The sequence below is a fragment of the Ruditapes philippinarum genome, unplaced genomic scaffold (assembly GCF_026571515.1).
Source record: "Ruditapes philippinarum isolate M1 unplaced genomic scaffold, ASM2657151v2 ctg2035_1_1_1_1, whole genome shotgun sequence".
Taxonomy (NCBI): domain Eukaryota; kingdom Metazoa; phylum Mollusca; class Bivalvia; order Venerida; family Veneridae; genus Ruditapes; species Ruditapes philippinarum.
Window position 1 is genome coordinate 1 of NW_026864042.1, and position 23,641 is coordinate 23,641.

Consider the following 23,641-nt stretch of genomic DNA (forward strand, 5'->3'; position numbering starts at 1 on the left):
GAACGTGGAAGAATTTTTTATTTATTAATACTCCAAGGCTAGGAAATATACGCCAGAATCAAAAATGAGTATTTTCATTCAGTTCATTAGTTACCTTTCAACGAACTTAAGTTTTGCCTTGTCTGCACAAGCAGGTCTGGCGTCAGACTCTCTGTTCCATTTCCTCATACCAAACAATGAAGCCGCCTTTAATCCTCTCTCTATATTGAATAGCATTCTTGAAGAGCCTTGTTGTTACCATTCTCATTTGAGGCATAGTGCCTCAGTTCTGCCATCACTGGTCCTAAAATATAATTATCAATATCCAATAAGTAAAGACAGAAAATGAAACACAGTATATGTATACAACTCCAAAATTTTAAAATAAGAAAGAAATAAAGAAATACAACACGTCAACATCAGTGCAGGTTAAGTAATTTAATAATCTTCCAGTTTCAGTTCTTAACGAACCTTCATCAGCATAAATATTTGACAAAATTTTCAAACTTAGGTGTACAAAAACTCTAAAATTTAAATGTAAACAAGCAAATTCGTTGAATTTATATCCCCCGCCGAGTACTGGTTATTATTAACACAACAACTGAAGACATAAGGCTTTATTTATATATTAATCATGGCATAAACTGTAATATTCTTTGAACTTGAAGCCTTGTACCTTCAAACAAGAAGAAGTTTTCACTATATACATATAAAGAAAATCTATGACCCCCTGGAGTGGGGCCAATTTTGACCCAGGGCTAAATTTGGGGAACAATTTTGGTAGAGGACCTATAGGTTATATCATATACCAAATATCAAAGCTCTAGGCCTTGTACTTTAGACAAGATTTTTTAATTTTGCATTTTGAAACTCCTTTGTGACCTACTTATGCAACAAGACCGGAACCATTTGATCACTTTGGCAGGGGACCACCCTAGGATCATTCCTGTAAAGTTTGGTTGCTGTGCAGGGGCATCATTGTTTCTGAGAAGATGTTGTTTAAAGAAAATTGCTGACTAACGTGCACGACGACGGAAGGGGGGGATCACATAGCTCACCTAGTATGTTAAAAACATCTTAATCTCCAGACTTCATTGGCCATTTTCAAGGCATCAAGAGAAGGGATCTCACAATTTTCAAAATTTTTAAATGTTATTGAAAAAAATCATTTTAATTTCTTCTTTAATAAAAAAACTAGAAATGATGTCCCATAGGAACACGGGTGCCCCCCCGCGCCACTGATTTTGTCAATCTTATGACTCTAGGTCAAAATATTTTTTTGAAAAACTAAAAATCTTTTTACTAAGTAAAAGGGCAAGAACTTTACAAATACTGAATAATATTCCCCAAGCAAACCCCAAGTTGAAAATTGCAAATCTATACTTACTGTAATTCAAGGGCAAAAAACTCTAAAAAAACGGAAAAAAATCCACATGCAAAAGTCCCAGGTTCATAGCTTCACAGTGGGTGAATCATTATTCCTGTAATTTAGTGATATGATCATTATTCCTGTAAAGTTGGTCGATTCTAACTCAAGCACTCAAGGATCAAATAACAACATAATGAAACAGTTTTTTACTAAGTCAAGGGAAATAAACTCTACAAATACTGGATAAATCCGCAAGCGAACACCCCAGGAACAAACTAAATATGCTGAGCAACTTTCCCAATAAGGTTAAATGACTCTATGTCAAATCCTTTTGAGTTTACATGTGACCACTTGTTGAAATTGCAAACATTTTCTAAGTCAAGGGCAATAACTCTAAAAATACTAAAATAAATACCAGACGAAAAATACCCAGGTGCGCAACCTACACATGCTGATCAATATTCCTGTAAAGTATCATGACTTTAGGTCAAAATACTTTTTGCCAGTTACATGCGACACAAGTTGAAAATTGCAAAATTTTACTTAGTCAAGGGCACTAATAACTCTAAAAAAATAGTAAAAAATATCCGGACAAAATACCCAGGTGCACAAACTACACATACTGATCAACATTTCCTGTAAAGTTTCATTGACTTTAGGTCAAATACTTTTTGAGTTACATGCGACACAAGTTGAAAATTACAAAATTTTACTCCAGTCAAGGGCAATAAAACTCTAAAAAATACTAAAAATATCCAGACGAAAATACCCAGGTGCACAACTTCACATGCTGATCAACATTCCCATAAAGTTTCGTTGAATTCCAGCCATTAGTTGCAGAGGGAACATACTCCGGAAATTCAGACAATATTCAGACTTTCCCCCCCCCCCCCACGCGCCCCCCCCCAACGTTTTAGTCAAGGGCACAGGCAATAACTCTAAACATACTAAAAATATCCAGTGCGACGAAAATACCCAGGTGCACAACTTCACATGCTGATCAACATTCCCATAAAGTTTCGTTGAATTCCAGCCATTAGTTGCAGAGACTACTCCGGAAAACGAAAATTCGGTCACGTTTTTACTAAGTCAAGGGCAATAACTCTAAAAATACTAAAAATATCCAGACGAAAATACCCAGGTGCACAACTTCACATGCTGATCAACATTCCCATAAAGTTTCGTTGAATTCCAGCCATTAGTTGCAGAGAACTACTCCGGAAACGAAATTCGGACGGACGGATGGACGGACGGAAGGACGGACAACGCCAAAACTATATCCCCCTCCTGATTCCATCGGCGGGGGATAATTAAAGTGTCATAAAGAGTTTGAATAAAAGTAGATTTGTAAATAGTGCCTAATAGCTATATTTATTAAGAACTGAAAAATGTTTATTGGGTACTGTGACTGTGGGTACTTGGGTACTGTGACACTTCTTTCCTATCAATTCTAAAATCTTTGACTAAACTGAGAAACAAAGCAAGATACCTTTTAAAGCCACTGAAGAACAAGCACGTTGCTCCAGGCTGCTCCTCATTGCTTTGTGTCTGCAAAAGAAAAAGTCTTATTTAATGCTGTTTCTGTTATGAACTGTCATTCTCCTAACAGCTTGTTACTCTAGACTGTCTAGTTATGGTTATATATCTACTGCACCATGAAAGCTGAATTACAACAATGAAAGGAATGAAGCTTACTAATAAAAACAATTACTGTTGATCTGCTTCACACTGTGACAACACAAGGAAAATGTTTATAGCATGAAAGTTGTAGTAATAGCGTACCTGGGGTTAATTCTATAGTTTGATTTGATGGTAATATTGTACATATTAATGATATTGTTACTTACTGATTAATTTCTATAATTATTTTCTCAAACTTAAAATTTCTAACATACTGTATTTATGAAATGAAGAAGCTCTTCCTACATTCTTTACATTCCTACATTCTTTTATGTATAATGCAGGCTTTCTTTTTTTAGTCAAGTTACAAAACAAAACAAATTTAAAACTATAATTTTATTACAATACCACTTACATAGTTTTACTGTTAAAAACTTATTAATTAGTTTCTTGAAAAAATAATAATAATTGCTTATATGTAAAAGTTGCTTACCTGAAACCTTTGACTTGGAATGATTCTGCTGTTTATCTTCTTGTGTAATGTTATAATTTAGCACATTCACACTTCAGTTAAAACTTCTATTTCTATTTGCCACACTAATAAGGGACTTTGTAAGTGTATTCCTTTGGGAAATCAAAATATGCACCCTTACATTTTAATCAAAAATTAGATATCTCCAGAATTGCTACAAAACCAATTCATTTCCTTTGTGTTTGCAAGCTTAAACTGACCTCAATTCCTTTGAGATTCCAAACTTATACAACGTCAACTGGAAAGTCTCCATTATAATTTTAAAACTGTGAGGGATTATTCAAAAACCATAGCACCCATCATTTTTAATTTTTACATTCTACATTGAATTGAATTATAAACTATGTCTAATACCTAAATAGGATTTGAGTAGAAATAAGGTTTTTGAAAGATAATTTAGCATGCTATTTTAAACACAGATTCTACATATTAACATGTATAATGTGCCTCGTCCCAAAATAATCAAATGGAACAGTCTCGGTCAGCTTGAGTGAAACTATTAACCCCCATGCAGAGATTACTAGATAAGAGGGCAGTAGTTTTATCAGATCTGTGTTGTATGCCTTGTTATTAAATCTTAGAGGATGCAGTATTTACTAGCCAGCTGATTATAAGAAATTATCAAGAACATTATTAGCTATTTACTTTTCACACATTATTTTTACAATAGGATTTAAAGCCTCCGAAAGGCATACTATATTGTGTATGTATAATATAAGCAAGCACAGTGCTTCATTATCTTGAGGCTGCTATTTTTCTATCCCTACCCCTAACAAAAACAAATCAAACAGTTCCAGTCATCAACACTACCCCAAACGGCCCAACATCAAATCTGCCAAAAAAAGTATCCTTTATGTATATTTATTGAATAGCATTATGAAATATTATTGTTAACAAGTTTGATTCATGTTTGTTTCTTCTTTTAAAAATACATAACTCTCCTCCTGCAAAGTTATGGAGTTTTTTGCCCTTTGAAAGTTTTAATCTGCCAAATATAGTACAAAAAATGTTTGATACAATAATTTAAAGTTCACATAATTATAACTAAATCTCATTGATGAGAAGTACCAAGGCCTAGGAAAACCCATACTCGTCTTTATTGCATGATTTGGGGTTTATTGCCATTTTGTACCTCTCCATTTTTGTTTTGATCATTAAGCTTAAAAAGTATTGGGAGATATTAATTTGAAACTTCACAGATATAAGATCTTTGTTGAGTATGTGCTGTGTTTAAGAACCATAACCTCTTTTGCATACTTTTGGAGTTATTGCCCTTTGCATTTTTCACTTTAATTGCATTTTTCACTTTAATTATTGTAAGCATTACATGAAAAGTGTTAGTACTCACCAGATATCAGTTTAAAGTAATATTAAAGAGACCATCTTAATTACAAGAAAAGACCAAAGTCAAACTTTATTCAAGATTGACATTAAATATCATACCAGATTTTAACAACAAACTTTATGTAGAAAAATGCATTTTCTGGGCATTGAAGAACATTTCAACTATTTAATGTACAGATTGCAACTAAAAAAAGTTAAGTACACCTTTACAGCCATAATTTTATTTTACAAGCATAGAATGGAACATAGGCATTTTTGACTTTAAGTCAAATTTTACATCACTAAAGAAAAGAACTGAAAATAAGAAAGAAAAAAATGGAAATTAAAGTAACCCCATACTTTTCTAATTTTTCTTGCTCTTGATTAATTATGTGTGTTTTACGCCTGGAAAAGTGATTTTTCGTTCCAAATTTCAGTGTCTTTTCCTGCTACTTTACAGCTGGAACTATCATACCATTATGGGCAGTGACTTTGTATCAGAATGTGTTCATAGCATTCTAGTATTGCATATAAAAGATTTTTAAGAAATACGAGTTTCTGATAAATTTTCAAACTGTTAAACTTTAATTTATTTCTATTTTTTGACAAAAAAGTTCACTTGATGCTTTGATAAAACTAGAATCAATTTATTTCAGTTTTTTGGGCTTTAACTTAAATAAAATCTTATAACCCCTGCAATGCACAATCATTTCTCAAGTTTTTTCCACCAATTTTTATGCCACCCAGAAAATAGTTAAGAGTTTCCCTTTTCCGACTAAAAGTTATTCACAAAATTTTCTAAGTTTTTTTCCCACTAATGTTTGCCCACCCAGAAAATAGTTAGAGTTTTTCACTTTTCCACTAAAAGCCACTCATCTTTTCCACCTTCAAAATAAAACTAAGTTTCATTTTTCACCAATTTCCCACCTTTTTGCCACCTTGAAAAAAGTCTTGTTCAAATTTCACTCAATGCCACCTAAATGCCAAAAGGATACGTGGCGTTTGGTGGTACAGTAATTTTGCCACTACAGTGGGAAAATGGAGTGAATTTTGTCATTTTCCAGTTATTTCACCTTTTTTACACATAATGCCCACCCTTTTCAGTGGAAATAGCTGGCAAGTAGTGGAAATCTAGGGACGGGATATGCATATAGGGAAATCAATGACCCCCTGGAACGGGGACCACCCCCCACAACCCCCCCCCCCCCCCCCCCCCCCCCCCCCCCCCCCCCCCCCCCCCCCTATTTTGACCCCAAGGCTTTATTTGAACAAACTTGGTAAGACACTCATTAGAAATGTTTCATGCTAAATATCTTAGCTCTAGCTCTTTTTTGGGTTCTTTAAAAAGAAGATTTTTTTAAGTTTTTACTATATGCATATAGGGAAAATCTATGACCCCTGGGACGGGGCCAGTTTTGACCCCCAGGGCTTTTATTTTGAACAAACTTGGTAGACATCACTAGAAGATTTTCATGCCAAATATCTAAGCTCTAGCTCTTACGGGGTTTTTTAAAAGAAGATTTTTTAAGTTTTTACTATATGCATATAGGGAAAATAATGACCCCCCCGGGGCGGGGCCAATTTTGACCCAGGCTTTTATTTGAACAAACTTGGTAGACACTCACTAGAAGATAGTTTTCATGTCAAATATCTTAGCTCTAGCTCTTTGGGTTCTTTAAAAGAAGATTTTTTTTAAGTTTTTACTATATGCATATAGGGAAAATCTTATGACCCCCTGGGCAGGGCCAATTTTGACCTCAGGGCTTTTATTTGAACAAACTTGGTAGACACTCATTAGAAGATGTTTCATGCTAATATATTAGCTCTAGCTCTTTGGGTTCTTTAAAAGAAGATTTTTTAAGTTTTTACTATAGATGCATATAGGGAAAATCAATGACCCCCCTGGGGCGGGACCAAAATTTTGACCCAGGGCTTTTATTTGAACAAACTTGGGTAGACATTCACTAGAAGATTTTTCATTGCCAAATATCTAAGCTCTAGCTTTTACAGTTCTTTAAAAGAAGATTTTTTAAGTTTTTACTATATGCATAATTATAGGGAAAATCAATGACCCCCCTGGGGCGGGGCCAATTTTGACCCCAGGGCTTTTATTTAACAAACTTGGTAGACACTCACTAGAAGATGTTTTCATGCCAAATATATTAGCTCTAGCTCTTTGGGTTCTTTAAAAGAAGATTTTTAAGTTTTTTACTATATGCATATAGGGAAAATCAATGACCCCTGGGGCGGGGCCAATTTTGACCCTAGGGCTTTTTATTTGAACAAACTTGGTAGACACTCATTAGAAGATGTTTCATGCCAAAATATCTAAAGCTCTAGCTCTTACGGTTCTTTAAAAGAAGATATTTAAAGATTTTTCTTTCGGTTGCCATGGTAACCAGAGTTCTGCATGAAATGGAATTCTTTGAACAATCTTGATAGAGCTTCATACAAAGAGTATTCCTGCCAAGTTTCATTAACATTGGCCTTGCGGTATCATAGAAGATGTCCTTAGAATATTTAAAATGTGGACGGACGACAGACGACGGACGCCATTTGGTTGGCCATCCTAAAAGCTCACCTGCACTTTGTGCAAGGTGAGCTAAAAATCATCCATGAAAGACAATGTCGTTGGAAAGACAACGCCATCTATTAATCATATTATGAATACGGAAGTTCAAGTGTGACTTGATTTTTGAATGTGTCACATCGATATAATGTCAAAAATCATTTTTATTAAGTTATTTAAACAAGAGGGCCATGATGGCCCTGAGGTCGCTCACCTGTATATAGACCCCCACCACCCCCGACGTTGCAGGGCCAATTTAACCCAAGGGCTTTTATTTGCACAAACTTGGTAGACACCCATAAGAAGATGTTTCATGCTAAACATCTAAGCTCTAGCTCATTGGGCTTTTTAAAAGAGATTTTTTTTTAAGTTTTTACTATAAACACATATAGTTAAAAACAATGACACCCCTGGGGCCGGGCCAGTTTTGACCCCAGGGCTTTTAATTTGAACAAACTTTGTAGACACTTACTAGAAGATGTTTCATGCTTAATATCTAAACTCTAGCTATTTGGGTTTTTTCAAAGAAGATTTTAAGTTTTTGCTATACCATATAAAGAAAATCAATGACCCCCGGGGTGGGGGCCAATTTTGACCCCAGGTCTTTTATTTGAACAACTTTGTAGACACTCACTAAAAGATGTTTCATGCTTAATATCTTAACTCTAGCTATTTGGGTTTTTTCAAAGAAGATTTTCTAAGTTTTTGCTATACACATATAAGGAAAATCAAAGACCCCCGGGGCGGTGCCAATTTTGACCCCAGGGCTTTTATTTGAACAAACTTGGTAGACACCTATTAGAACATGTTTGATGCTAAATATCTTAGCCATAGCTCTTTGAGTTCTTTAAAAGAAGATTTTTTAAATTTTTACTATATGCATATAGGGAAAATCAAAGACCCCCCGGGGCGGGGCCAATTTTGACCCCAGGGGTTTTATTTGAACAAACTTGGTAGACACTTATTAGAACATGTTTCATGCTAAATATCTTAGCTCTAACTCTTTTGGTTCTTTAAAAGAAGATTTTTTAAGTTTTTTACTATATGCATATAGGGAAAATCAATGACCCCCTGGGGCGGGGCCAATTTTGACCCCAGGGCTTTTATTTGAACAAACTTGGTAGACACCTATTAGAACATGTTTGATGCTCAATATCTTAGCCATAGCTCTTCGAGTTCTTTAAAAGAAGATTTTTTAAGTTTTTACTATATGCATATAGGGAAAATCAATGACCCCCCGGGGCGGGGCCAATTTTGACCCAGGGCTTTTATTTGAACAAACTTGGTAGACACTCACTAGAAGATGTTTCATGCCAAATATCTAAGCTCTAGCTCTTATGGTTTTTTAAAAGAAGATATTTAAAGTTTTTTCTTTCGGTTGCCATGGCAACCAGAGTTCTGCATGGAATTAAATTCTTTGAACAATTTTTAAAGGTGACCACCAAAGGAACATTCCTGTGAAGTTTGGATGAAATTGGCTTAGTGGTTTATGAGGAGATGTCATTTAAAGTAAAAGTTTACGGACGGACGCCGCCGGACGGACGGACGCCGGACGAAAAGCGATCACAAAAGCTCATCCTGTCACTTTGTGACAGGTGAGCTAAAAATCCATCCAGGAATGACATAATTATTGACTTGACATGACCATCAGTGCACAATTTATGCAAAATATGCAAAGGTATGGACCACACTCAAAGTAAGGAATATGGAAGCACTGTACAAATAATAATTCCTCTCAATTTTTTGTAGGGGAGGGCATTAAATGCTGCTTTTATTTTAAGTATTGAAATTGACTGGTTTCTTTTGTGCAGAATGTATTAATGCATCTATACTTATATTAAATATATGTATTTAAATTGTGTTTTAAGTTTAATTGATATGATAAAGACTTAAATACCTTTCGCTATCCACTATTGCAATTTTCTATGACTGTGATTTTATTCAGTATGTTATTTGCACAACATTCATTAATAAATGCTCCTTTCATCAATGACAATAACCATTTTTCTTTTTCTTTCATGTTAGATATTATAGTAGTCAAAGTTTAATGATACCAATCAACCAAATTAAAGTTTATATTAAAATGTAATGAGATCGTATATCCATTTTACAACTTTTGCTGGAAGAACATTATCAAAAAATCTTTTCAAAAAAGTATTTATCCATACAATATTTTTGTTTTCAAAACATAAAAAATGCCATCATATAACATATATTATAGAACAATAAAAGCAAGTTGATGAACATTATATTTAATGGTTTAGGTGTTATTTTTCCCTATAGAGTTTTAAAACTCTAAGATATATGATAAGGTAACTACTTTTAATGACTTGTCAAGCTATAATCAACTGATAAAAGACAGACAACTATGAAATTATTTTATTCTAACGATATATCTAAAGGCAACAAATCTCAAAAATGTGTTTCGGTACCATTCATTTTTTGTGATAATTTTAAATTGCGATGACTTGATGTTTCTTTCTTCTTTAATGTAATACAATCTTTTATATTTCTTATCACAAAATTCAATTACATGATAAATACACTAAAATTGAAAAGTAAAGGCAAGTTTTAGAAGCTTAATAATTTGAACTTTTTTCTTCTTTTTCCTTCTCTTTCTTTCTCGGTTATTTTACCCCACCCACTTTTGAAGCTGTACTCATCTGTGATAAATGATCAGGTAATAAATTGTTAAGCTTAACTTATCAAGAAATGTTCAAATGATAAATAAAATACAACAAGATATGTTTGTAAAACATGTATGCCCCCTATCAGCAGCCAATTAGTCATGTGATAAGGTTATAATGCATGACTTCTGACCCAGTGATCAAACAATTAATAAGGGTTATAAAGTATCTACTGGTCATGACTTTGACCCCTTGACCCAAAACTCAATAGGGGTCATCTGCTGGTCACAACCAATCATCATACAAAGTTTGAAGTTCCTAGCCTAGGCGTTTTTAGTAAATTGATCAGAAACCGTTTTTTACCTACAAGGTCAATGTGACCTTGACCTTTGACCCCTTGACCCCAAAATCAATAGGGGTCATCTGCTGGTCATGACCAATCACCATGCCTAGGTTGAAGTTCCTAGGCCTAAGGGTTCTCTTATTATTGATCGGAAAACCGTTTTAACATACAAGGTCAATGTGACCTTGACCTTTGACCCCAAAATCAATAGGGGTCATCTGCTGGTCATGACCAATCACCATGCCAAGTTTGAAGTTCCTAGGACGAACGTTCTTTAGTTATTGATCAGAAACCGTTTTTACTTACAAGGTCATTGTGACCTTGACCTTTGACCCCTTAATCCCAAAATCAATATGAGTAATCTGCTGGTCATGACAAATCACCATACCAAGTTTGAAGTTCCTAGGCCTAAGTGTTTCTTGAGTTATTGATCAGAAACCGTTTTTACTTACAAGGTCAATGTGACCTTGACCTTTGACCCCTTCACCTAAAACTCAATAGGGTCATCTGCTGGTCATGACCATTCATCACACAAAGGTTGAAGTTCCTAGGCCTAAGCGTTTTTAGTAAATTGATCGGAAACCGTTTTTACCTACAAGGTCAATGTGACCTTGACCTTTGACCCCTTGACCCCAAAATCAATAGGGGTCATCTGCTGGTCATGACCAATCACCATGCCTAGGTTGAAGTTCCTAGGCCTAAGGGTTCTATTATTATTGAATAGAAACCGTTTTATCATACAAGGTCAATGTGACCTTGACCTTTGACCCCAAAATCAATAGGGGTCATCTGCTGGTCATGACCAATCACCATGCCAAGTTTGAAGTTCCTAGGACGAACGTTCTTTAGTTATTGATCAGAAACCGTTTTTACTTACAAGGTCATTGTGACCTTGACCTTTGACCCCTTAATCCCAAAATTAATATGAGTAATCTGCTGGTCATGACAAATCACCATACCAAGTTTGAAGTTCCTAGGCCTAAGTGTTCTTGAGTTATTGATCAGAAACCGTTTTTACTTACAAGGTCAATGTGACCTTGACCTTTGACCCCTTCACCTAAAACTCAATAGGGGTCATCTGCTGGTCATGACCATTCATCACACAAAGGTTGAAGTTCCTAGGCCTAAGCGTTTTTAGTAAATTGATCGGAAACCGTTTTTACCTACAAGGTCAATGTGACCTTGACTTTTGACCCCTTGACCCCAAAATCAATAGGTCATCTGCTGGTCATGACCAATCACCATACCAAGTTTGAAGTTCCTAGGCCTTAAGGTTCTTTAGTTATTGATCAGAAACCGTTTTTACCTACAAGGTCAATGTGACCTTGACCTTTGACCCCTTGACCCCAAAATCAATAGGGGTCATCTACTGAACATGACCAATCACCATACTAAGTTTGAAGTTCCTAGGCCTTAAGGTTCTTTAGTTATTGATCGGAAACTGTTTTTGCTTAAAAGGTCAATGTGACCTTGACCTTTGACCCCAAAATCAATAGGGGTCATCTTCTGGTCATGACCAATCACCATACCAAGTTTGAAGTTCCTAGGCCTTAAGGTTCTTTAGTTATTGATCGAAAACCGTTTTTGCTTTCAAGGTCAATGTGACCTTGAACTTTGACCCCTTGACCCCAAAATCAATAGGGGTCATCTACTGGTCATGACCAATCACCATACCAAGTTTGAAGTTCCTAGGCCTTAAGGTTCTTTAGTTATTGATCGGAAACCGTTTTTGCTTTCAAGGTCAATGTGACCTTGAACTTTGACCCCTTGACCCCAAAATCTATAGGGGTCATCTACTGGTCATGACCAATCACCATACCAAGTTTGAAGTTCCTAGGCCTTAAGGTTCTTTAGTTATTGATCGGAAACCGTTTTTGCTTTCAAGGTCAACGTGACCTTGAACTTTGACCCCTTGACCCCAAAATCAATAGGGGTCATCTACTGGTCATGACCAATCACCATACCAAGTTTGAAGTTCCTAGGCCTTAAGGTTCTTTAGTTATTGATCGGAAACCGTTTTTGCTTTCAAGGTCAATGTGACCTTGACCTTTGACCCCTTGACCCCAAAATCAATAGGGGTCATCTACTGGTCATGACCAATCACCATACCAAGTTTGAAGTTCCTAGGCCTTAAGGTTCTTTAGTTATTGATCGGAAACCGTTTTTGCTTACAAGGTCAATGTGACCTTGACCTTTGACCCCTTGACCCCAAAATCAATAGGGGTCATCTACTGGTCATGACCAATCACCATACCAAGTTTGAAGTTCCTAGGCCTTAAGGTTCTTTAGTTATTGATCGGAAACCGTTTTTGCTTTCAAGGTCAATGTGACCTTGACCTTTGACCCCTTGACCCCAAAATCAATAGGGGTCATCTACTGGTCATGACCAATCACCATACCAAGTTTGAAGTTCCTAGGCCTAAGGGTTCTTTAGTTATCACTCGGAAACCATTTGGTCTACGGACCGACGGACCGACAGACCGACGGACCGACAAGTGCAAAGCAATATACCCCCTTTTCTTCGAAATGGGGGCATAATTAAAACACAATTTACTATACATTAAACTGAAATTATAATGTAAAGGCATGTTTTGGGAACATTGTAATTTTAATTTTTTTCACTAATTTTACCCCACCCACTTTTGAAGATCTACTCTTACGGCATAAATGCCCAGAAAATGATTTTTTTATGCTAAACTTGTTTAACTATGTTAAATTGATAAAGTACACACACTTTAAATGCATTTTTGTTTATATTGTGTAAATACGGAAAAACGAAAGTCATCATATTGTCAAACAAGAGGGCCATGATGGCCCTGAGGTCGCTCACCTGTATATAGCCCCCCCCCCCCCCCACACACACACACACACCTATAAGAAGATGTTTCATGCTAAACATCTAAGCTCTAGCTCATTGGGTTTTTTAAAAGAAGATTTTTCAAATTTTTTACTATACACATATAGTTAAAAACAATGACACCCCTGGGTTGGGGCCAGTTTTGACCCCAGGGCTTTTATTTGAACAAACTTTGTTGACACTTACTAGAAGATGTGTCATGCTTAATATCTAAACTCTAGCTATTTGGGTTTATTCAAAGAAGATTTTAAGTTTTTGCTATACACGTATAAGGAAAATCAATGACCCCAAGGGCGGGGCCAATTTTGACCCCAGGGCTTTTATTTGAACAAACTTTGTAGACACTCACTAGAAGATGTTTCATGCTTAATATCTAAACTCTAGCTATTTGGGTTTTTTCAAAGAAGATTTTTTAAGTTTTTGCTATACACATATAAGGAAAATCAATGACCCCCGGGGCGGGGCCAATTTTGACCCCAGGGCTTTTATTTGAACAAACTTGGTAGACACCTATTAGAACATGTTTGATGCTAAATATCTTAGCTCTAGCTCTTTGAGTTCTTTAAAAAAAGATTTTTTAAGTTTTTACTATGTGCATATATAGGGAAAATCAATGACCCCCTGGGGCAGGGCCAATTTTGACCCCCAAGGCTTTTATTTGAACAAACTTGGTAGACACCCATAAGAAGATGTTTCATGCTAATTATCTAAGCTCTAGCTCATTGGGCTTTTTAAAAGAAGATTTTTTTTAAGTTTTTACTATTCACATATAGTTAAAAACAATGACACCCCTGGGGCAGGGCCAGTTTTGACCCCAGGGCTTTTATTTGAACAAACTTGGTAGACACTTACTAGAAGATGTGTCATGCTTAATATCTAAACTCTAGGTATTTGGGTTATTTCAAAGAAGATTTTTAAGTTTTTGCTATACACATATAAGGAAAATCAATGACCCCCTGGGGTGGGGCCAATTTTGACCCCAGGTCTTTTATTTGAACAAACTTTGTAGACACTCAATAGAAGATGCTTCATGCTTAATATCTTAACTCTAGCTATTTGGGTTTTTTCAAAGAAGATTTTTTAAGTTTTTGCTATACACATATAAGGAAAATCAATGACCCCCGGGGCTGGGCCAATTTTGACCCCAGGGCTTTTATTTGAACAAACTTGGTAGACACTCACTAGAACATGTTTCATGCCAAATATCTAAGCTCTAGCTCTTAGGGTTTTTTAAAGAAGATATTTAAAGTTTTTTCTTTCTGTTGCCATGGCAACCAGAGTTCTGCATGGAATTAAATTCTTTGAACAATTTTTAAAGGTGACCACCAAAGGAACATTCCTGTGAAGTTTGGATGAAATTGGCCTAGTGGTTTATGAGGAGATGTCATTTAAAGTAAAAGTTTACGGACGCCGGACGAAAAGCGATCACAAAAGCTCACCCTGTCACTTTGTGACAGGTGAGCTAAAAATGCTATTTTTTACCACTTTTTTGGTAAATTGATAGTGATAATTTAAAAGTTTGCCATATAATTGTCATTTTTGCTTGATTGAACCATAAATTAGCCATATTTTATCTGATATTGTGCAATTGAAACTACTTTGTACAAAATCCGTATGTAAAAAATCAAGAAACAAAAATTATATGGTACAGTCAACTATCGTTATCTCGACATCGCTTTTCTCGATATTTCGTTATCTCGATGAAATTTTGAAAGTCCCGATTTTCTTCCTTCTTTATCTATATTGGAAATATTTGTTTATCTCGATATTTCTATTTCGATATTTTCAGTATCTCGATGTAAAATTTCAGCCCCAACAGTTATTTTCACACTATTATCCTTTGTTTATCTCGACTTCGTCTGTTCCCTTCAGACGTGTGAAAAACACAATCTAGACGATAATTGCTCAATTAATAGCGCGTGTCATAATGACGATTATGTTTGTAACAAGTTTAGCTGTTTTTATAAAAGTTAATCTATTTAGCATGTTGATTGACTTATGTCCACAATGAGTGGATTTTACATTCTTTTTAAATATTCGAACACTGTATCAATTCATTATGACTTTAAATGTAAATGAAAAAGTGAAAGTATAGAAACGCTATCGTTGCAATATTGTTTCACAACATCACCACCAAATCAATCAGCGGTGGAACAATCTCGAGAAAGACCCGATAAATAACCCGGGAGGATATCCGGATTAACCATATCCGATATCCGATTCACTATATTGGTGTATTACTGAGTAAACCTCACTATGTGTTTTTATCACAGACACCCGTATTTCCGCTGGTAAACATCCGCTTATGTTACTTTGTTAAATATTGACTAGGCCTATGAAAACAAGACATGGGGATATTATAGTTTATTTGACATAAGGTATGCACATGTCTTTTGTAAAAATCAGTTTCGCCTTGTTCTAACCCTAATATGTTTATCTCGACATTTCGTTATCTCGATATTTTTTGGACGGTCCCAATGACTTCGAGATAACGAGAGTCGACTGTATTTTGTAATTTATGGCGGCCATATTGGCGGCCATCTTGGATTTTTGTACTTTTGCCCGGGCTGCGTAACTTAAGAAATGGGTTTTTAGAAACTACAAACAATATGCTTCATAATGGCAATGTTTCTTTTGGTGATACGGTAAATTGCAATAAAACCCCGCCATCTCTTGGACTACATGTGGTGTATGTGGTGTTATTGCTCATCTCTAACAGTCAACACCCATTCATTTTTAAAATTATTCTAATATGTGATGCAAGCATTCCAAGATTCATGTTGATACCTTTTGAAATGTATGAACAAGAAACATGGCAATGCCACGAAACCAGGTTTTCAATTATCTCCATTGTAGATAAATATGTTGTATTTGAAATACAAATACAAGCAATAAACAATGTAAAACATGAATAATGTAGGAGGAATTGCCACAGAAGAAGTGTTCACTATATATTCTGTATAAGGAAAAAATATATTCTGTATAAGGAAAACAAACAAAGGGCCATAATTAGGTCAAAACTTATCCAATCACAAACCCTCTACAATATGCGCCAGTGCACTTGATGACAAAGCTTCTGTGAAAGTTTGAACAATATCTGTTGAGAAATGTAGGACTAGTTCAGCACAGAAGAATTTGTTCACTATATATTGATAATTCTGTATAAGGAAAAAACAAAGGGCCATAATTAGGTCAAATATTATCCAATCACAAAACCCCGACAATATGTGCCAGGACACTTGATAACAAAGCTTCTGAGAAAGTTTGGTCAAAATCTGTTGAGAAATGTAGGAGGAGTTGCGCACAGAAGAAATTGTTCACTATATATTCTATATAAGGAAAAAAACAAAGGGCCATAATTAGGTCAAATATTATCCAATCGCATAACCCGGACAATATGTGCCAGGGCACTTGATGACAAAGCTTCTGTGAAAGTTTGGTCAAAATCCGTTGAGAAATGTAGGAGGAGTTGCGCTCAGAAGAAATTGTTCACTATATACATGAATTCTATATAAGGAAAAAAAAACAAAGGGCCATAATAAGGTCAAATATTATCCAATCGCAAAACCCCGACAATATGTGCCAGAGCACTTGATGACAAAGCTTCTGTGAAAGTTTGGTCAAAATCCGTTGAGAAATGTAGGAGGAGTTGCGCTCAGAAGTTGTTCACTATATATTCTATATAAGAAAAAACAACAAAGGGCCATAATTAGGTCAAATATTATCCAATGGCAAAACCCCGACAAATATGCGCCAGGGCACTTGATGACAAAGCTTCTGTGAAAGTTTGGTCAAAGTCTGTTGAGAAATGTAGGAGGAGTTGCGCACAGAAGAAATTGTTTACGCCCGCCCGCCAACATACCTCAATCTAATAACCAGTTTTTTTCCTTCGGAAAACCTGGTTAATACTGGGATACGTTTAAACCTTTTACACAACAAAGATGACACAGTGATCATAATAGCTTGACTTTTTTTCTTTGAAACAGATGAGCTTACGAAGCTTCTAAAATAATAATAAGACTTCTAGCTAATGCTGAACAAAAAACAAGTTTACTTACAGGTCTGACATCATGAAGTGTGCACAGGAAGGTTTGTTGTGGAATGTCTGTAAACTCCTGAACATCTGCACGCAAATTATCATACCCTACCCACTCAATGTTTCCATAGTCTATGAAGTGAATCTGAAAACAGATATATATGTATATTTAATTTTCTGTTTTAAGTCATCTGAAACATATACATGTACAATTCACTGATTTAATTTTTTTGCTTGAATGATTAATCTAAACTTGATTATTTTTGTAAATATAACTAGAAATTTGACTGACACCATTACTAAGCTTGTTCGGCATGTCTATTAAATTTTGTTGAGTTTAACTCTGCACCAACACTGTAATTGTCATTTTGTGGACTTTCAAGTTTAACTTTTGGAGGGAAACATCACGTGCCACTCCGTGGCGCATTATATCAGACAGGAGCAGGCACCCGAGTAGAACCACTGATGTTCTGTAAGCTGGCTGGATAGCTTCCTTACATGAATGAATTCAAACATTTAATGACCTTAACCACTCAGCCATGGACACCCTACCAGAATGTTTTGGCATGTCCAATTTAACAAGAGAGAAAAAGTGAGGGTGCAGCTATTTTTTGTACAACTATAGATACGTCAAAACTACTTTTAGCATCTATTTACCTTAGCTCTAGTGGGTTCAGTCTCTAGTACAGTGGCTCGGTGCCATTGTCCATCTTTCTCATAGAATGCAGCGCACGCTTGACCCTTCTCGTACGTCTGCTCTGGACCTGACGGCTCACTGTTAGCAAACTTCCGGTGTAAAATGTCACACATATTTTGAAATATATCATCTGGAATATGAATGAGAATATCTTTATACAATATTTCCAAGCTATATACAAACAGGCACACACACTACTCACGTAACTAAAAGTTTTATCACAGTGATATACAGGATAACATCTGTAGACCAACACCCTTTGGTGACAAAATAATTTGGTTGTTGAAGCTAACAGGTGTTGCTCTACAAAGGTAAAATATAGTGGAAATCTTTGCTTTATAGAGGTTATAATGTTATCATTTATACCAAATAGAGCCAGTTCAAAGGGAGATAACAAGAATGGTATCATGTTATATAGATTGTATACATCTTACATGTTATATACATGATTCTTGACAAAAATTAAACCCATATCATAGACAAAATCCTGTAGTAGTATTAATTAATAAATAGATCAAAATTACAACACTGTGAATATAAAATATGGACATTCTGGAATATACAAATCTTTATCTAAATGTACCCATTTCATCAAAGTATTCTACAATGTCAGTTTCAAGCTATTTGACTATATGCAGCTACATAAAAACAATGTTACTATTTTAGATTTATGATAAACTATACATTTTTTCTAACAAAAGCTGTCAATACAGCAAGCTCGTCCACTGGTAAGAACCTGGATAATGTTGAATTTTTTTTAGTTCAAAAACGGGCAAAAATACTGTCACAACCCATGTTAGTGTTATGGACCTTGAATTGTGACCTTCTGTAATGCTCTCAAGTAAGTGTGTGAAGTTTCAACTCATTCCCTTCTGTAGTTTTGAAACCATCGACTTACACACAAAAACTTAACCAAAGTGTTATGGTGACATTGATTACAATAGCTATCCTTATTCTTCTAAACGTCGAGCTAAAAACAAAACTCTTGTGGTCAAAGATTCTACCCATGTGGTATCTAAATAAAATTTCATCCACAAGGTTAATCTTGAAAGATAATAATGAATCCTCAATGCTTACCAGTGTCAGGATGATGTAGAATCCATCCTTAACCCTAAACATGCTGAGTATTTTAAATGTCAGCCAACAGTATAGAGCCTGGTCAGACTGCATGGATGTGCAGACTGGCCTGGCTCTATACTGGTGGCAAAGTCTTAACGCCTTCGGTTCCAGCACTTTAAAAGTTAACATAAATTTTTTTTATTTATTCTTACAAAATCCAACATTTAGCTTACCTCCTTCCATGGTGTAACAGTGTATTACACCTTCATAGTCAACATATACTGGCATCACTTTATCTCCCGTTTTAACTTCAGCCTCTGCCTTTTTATAGTAACATACTGGAAACACTGTCTGTTTCTCATTCACTTCACCATGTTTCCTGTGTAAACAGAACATATCATGAGAACAGTAATTTTCTTCACCAAATATGCCCTACGTTAGTTCAGTTCACCTATTAGATTTTCAGACATTTTGTACGTTTATTATTAAGTTAGATTTTCACATAAAATTGTATGTTAATTGTGTGGAAATTGACAAGGGCTGTTCATTATTTAATATAAACTTCATTTTACCCTATATTAAATCACATCACAAAAAATAAAAACTACCAAAAAATAAATTTTCAATGTTAACGATGTCACCTGTAAGCCCCAGGGCTTTTTTTCACAGGTTGGGGAAGCAGCCCTGTCCTTAATTTTGAGGAAAAATTACACAATACATTTGCAAGAGGGGAAGAAACCAATTATGTTGGATTTGTCGTGACACGGCTCATATAAACTATAATATACTTACTTTGGCACTGGTATAGCAAGGCCTTTCTCTTTAATCCTGTCAATTAAAGAATGATACGTCTTTCTGCCTGGTTCAAGAGCCGTCTCATCAATATACTCCTCAATCACGAGATCACACTGTAACTTCCCATCCATCGGATTTCCCTGTTTTTATATAAACAATCACAAATACCATGTCACAGTTTAATAACTTTACAATATTCTACTCAAACCAATGCTATAATGTCACTTTCCTCTCGTGATTCAATCCTCTACATACATATCATGTCACAGTATTATAAGTTTTCTTTCATGATACAAAGTTCTGCTCAAACAACATGTTGCAGTGTAACACAATATTCTACTCAATATCATGTCACAGTATGATTTTCCTTTCCTGATACAATATTCTACACAATATTATGTCACACCCAATATCATGTTACTGTATAACTTTCCTTTTGTGAAACAATATTCTACTCAAATATCATGGTACTGTATTACTTTCCTTTCATGATTTTCCAATTTTTATACAAGGGGTTTGAATCTTTGTTTAGGGATCAGTAAGCAATGCTGCATGCCAAAATAACTCTTTCATTTTCTGAGGACATTTAAACGGGTTTACCCCGTAAGGTACCCCCGAGTTTGGGTAATATCTGATCTCAAAATTATCTTGTGCAATGGCTAGAAATCTAATACAGTATTTAAGATGTTTGACATTCATGATGCTGTTTTTGAAAAGTATATTTTTTAAATATTTATTTTAGTCTAGAGTGACATGTTATCAACACAACATTTTTGCTATCTCTACATTAACTTTAATTTCATGTGAAACAGACAAATTTACTATCGTAATATTGCATTTTTCAAACATGTTAAAGTTCAATGTACACATGACAGTACATTTTCAAATTTTCTGAAACTCCATTGAAAGTTTCAGTATAATATATATTTTATTTGCCTTGACTTATTTATATACCTTTTACTAAATACTATCTATGGATCATTCTTAAGTGGTTATATTAAAATCTACCATATGGCTTGATGTTGTTTAACAAAATTGTAGAAAACGATAGACCGAAACATCATACAATCACAAAAACTCATTTCTAAACACTAAAATATTTTATAAATAACTTACTCTTTGATTGAGGAAAATTTTCTTGTTTACAATGTTTGATTCCATAAACTCACACGCAGTTTTTGACCATTCCTTCATGCCGCCTGCAGGAATCACCCCGGCCAGTTGACATGGGAACATGAAAGCCCGACTCTTCCTGTACTGTTTCATCACTGGACGAAGATTACTGATAGCAATTACCTCAAAAAATCCATAATCCAACATGTGAACCTACAAATATAAAACATGTGAACCTACAAATATAAAACAAGTGAACCTACAAATATAAAACATGTGAACCTACAAATATAAAACATGTGAACCTACAAATATAAAACATGTGAACCTACAAATATAAAACATGTAATCCTTCTGATATACTGCAACATGTGAACCTACAAATATAAAACATGTGAACTACAAATATAAAACAACATGTGAATCTACCAATATGATACATGTGAATCTACCAATATAAAACAACATGTGAACCTACCAATATAATACAACATGTGAATCTACCAATATAATACAACATGTGAATCTACAAATATAATACAACATGTGAATCTACCAATATAAAACAACATGTGAATCTACAAATATAAAACAACATGTGAATCTACCAATATAAAACAACATGTGAATATACCAATATAATACAACATGTGAACCTACCAATATAATACAACATGTGAACCTACAAATAAAATACATGTGAACCTACCAATATAATACAACATGTGAACCTACCAATCTAATACAGCATGTGAACCTACTACTATAATACATGTGAACCTACCGATATAATAAAATATGTGAACCTACCAATATAATACAACATGTAGACCTACCGATCTAAAACAACATGTGAACCTACCAATCTAATACAACATGTGAACCTACCAATATAATATAACATTTGAACCTACCAATATAATACAACATGTGAATCTACCAATATAATACAACATGTGAATCTACCAATATAATACAACATGTGAATCTACCAATATAATACAACAGGTGAATCTACCAACATAATACAACATGTGAATCTACCAATATAATACAACATGTGAACCTACCAATATAATACAACATGTGAACCTACCAATATAACACAGTATGTAAATCTACCAATATAATACAACATGTGAACCTACCAATATAATACAACATGTGAATATACCAATATAATACAACATGTGAATCTACCAATATAAAACATGTGAATCTACCAATATAATACAACATGTGAACCTACCAATATAATACAACATTTGAACCTACCAATCTAATACAACATGTGAATATACCAATATAATACAACATGTGAACCTACCAATCTAATACAACATGTGAACCTACCAATATAATACAACATGTGAACCTACCAATATAATACATGTGAACCTACCAATATAATACAACATGTGAACCTACCATATCATACAACATGTGAACCTACCATATCATACAACAAGTGAACCTACCAATAAAATATGTGAACCTACCAATATAATACAACATGTGAACCTACCATATCATACAACATGTGAACCTACCATATCATACAACAAGTGAACCTACCAATAAAATAAAATATGTGAACCTACCAATATAATACAACATGTGAACCTACCAATATAATACAACATGTGAACCTAGCAATATAAAACATGCAAACATTCTGATATACTGCAACATGTGAAACTTTAGAATAAATCTGGCAAATAAAAATGTAGAAGAAATATAACAAATAAAACTATAGAATAAATATAGCAAATTATATTATAGAATAAATATAGCAAATTAAACTATAGAATAAATACTACAATTTAAACTATAGAATAAGTATATGTGCGCTAAACTTGTTTTGCAACGCGGAAAATATGATAGTTCCAAAGACTCTTTGTTGGAACTGCATTGGTTACCAATTAAAGCTAGGATCAATTTTAAAATACTATGTACAATGTATAACTGTTTTATGGGCAATGCTCCGGTTTATCTAACAGAACTGTTACACAAGCCTGTCACAAAAAGACCAAATCTCAGATCTGTTGATAATATGGATTATTGTTTTGCTGTCCCCTTTAACAAAAGGAAAACATTTAACGACAGAAGTTTTAGTACCGTTGGTCCAACTCTCTGGAATAAATTGCCTCTGTATATAAGACAGTCTTCGACTTTGGACATGTTCAAGAAAAATGTCAAAACCTACTATTTTAGAGACTTTTACGCATTGTTTTAAGATTGTGATTGGGCTGTAAACTGATAAGAGATGTGGAAATGTGTTTGAAATTTTACTGAAATAACCATTAATTTTTATTTTCTTTTAAATTATTTTTTATTGTTATTTTTATAACTATTCTTTCTTTTTTTAAAGTTTTTAATACTTTATATTTTACACGGCTGATATCTTTAACATATTTTTTTGTAGTTCATTTGCCATGCATATGCAGGGTTGTCATTAACATTTTTTGCAGAAGGTTTGTTTTGAACTTGAGGCGGTCATTTCTGTCTTTATCATGCATAACAAAGAGTGTTTTCTTAGTTTTGAGGCGGCCCATAATGCATTTGAGACAGGCATTTTGGCCTCCTGCCGCCTCTTAATGACAACCCTGCATATGTGTTGTTTTTTTATCTATATGTACATACTTTTATTATCCTTTTGTACAACGCCATTGAATATGTATATAGAAATAGGCGTTTAATTAAATAGAACAGTTTCAGTTTT

General features: G+C 34.6%; 1 protein-coding gene across 1 annotated transcript in view; it reads right to left on the minus strand.

Annotated features, from left to right (window-relative positions):
• Positions 1-2,740: 2,740 nt before the first annotated feature.
• The window catches only part of LOC132724245 (tudor domain-containing protein 6-like), a 109,823-nt gene continuing 88,922 nt past the window's right edge, over positions 2,741-23,641 (minus strand). The window contains exons 29-34 of the mRNA XM_060709078.1: positions 20,923-21,132; positions 19,804-19,946; positions 19,245-19,390; positions 17,913-18,082; positions 17,278-17,400; positions 2,741-2,896 (exon numbers count right to left, since the gene is read on the minus strand). Coding sequence (XP_060565061.1) covers positions 2,741-2,896; positions 17,278-17,400; positions 17,913-18,082; positions 19,245-19,390; positions 19,804-19,946; positions 20,923-21,132 — 948 coding nt within the window. The remainder of the gene's footprint in view (positions 2,897-17,277; positions 17,401-17,912; positions 18,083-19,244; positions 19,391-19,803; positions 19,947-20,922; positions 21,133-23,641) is intronic.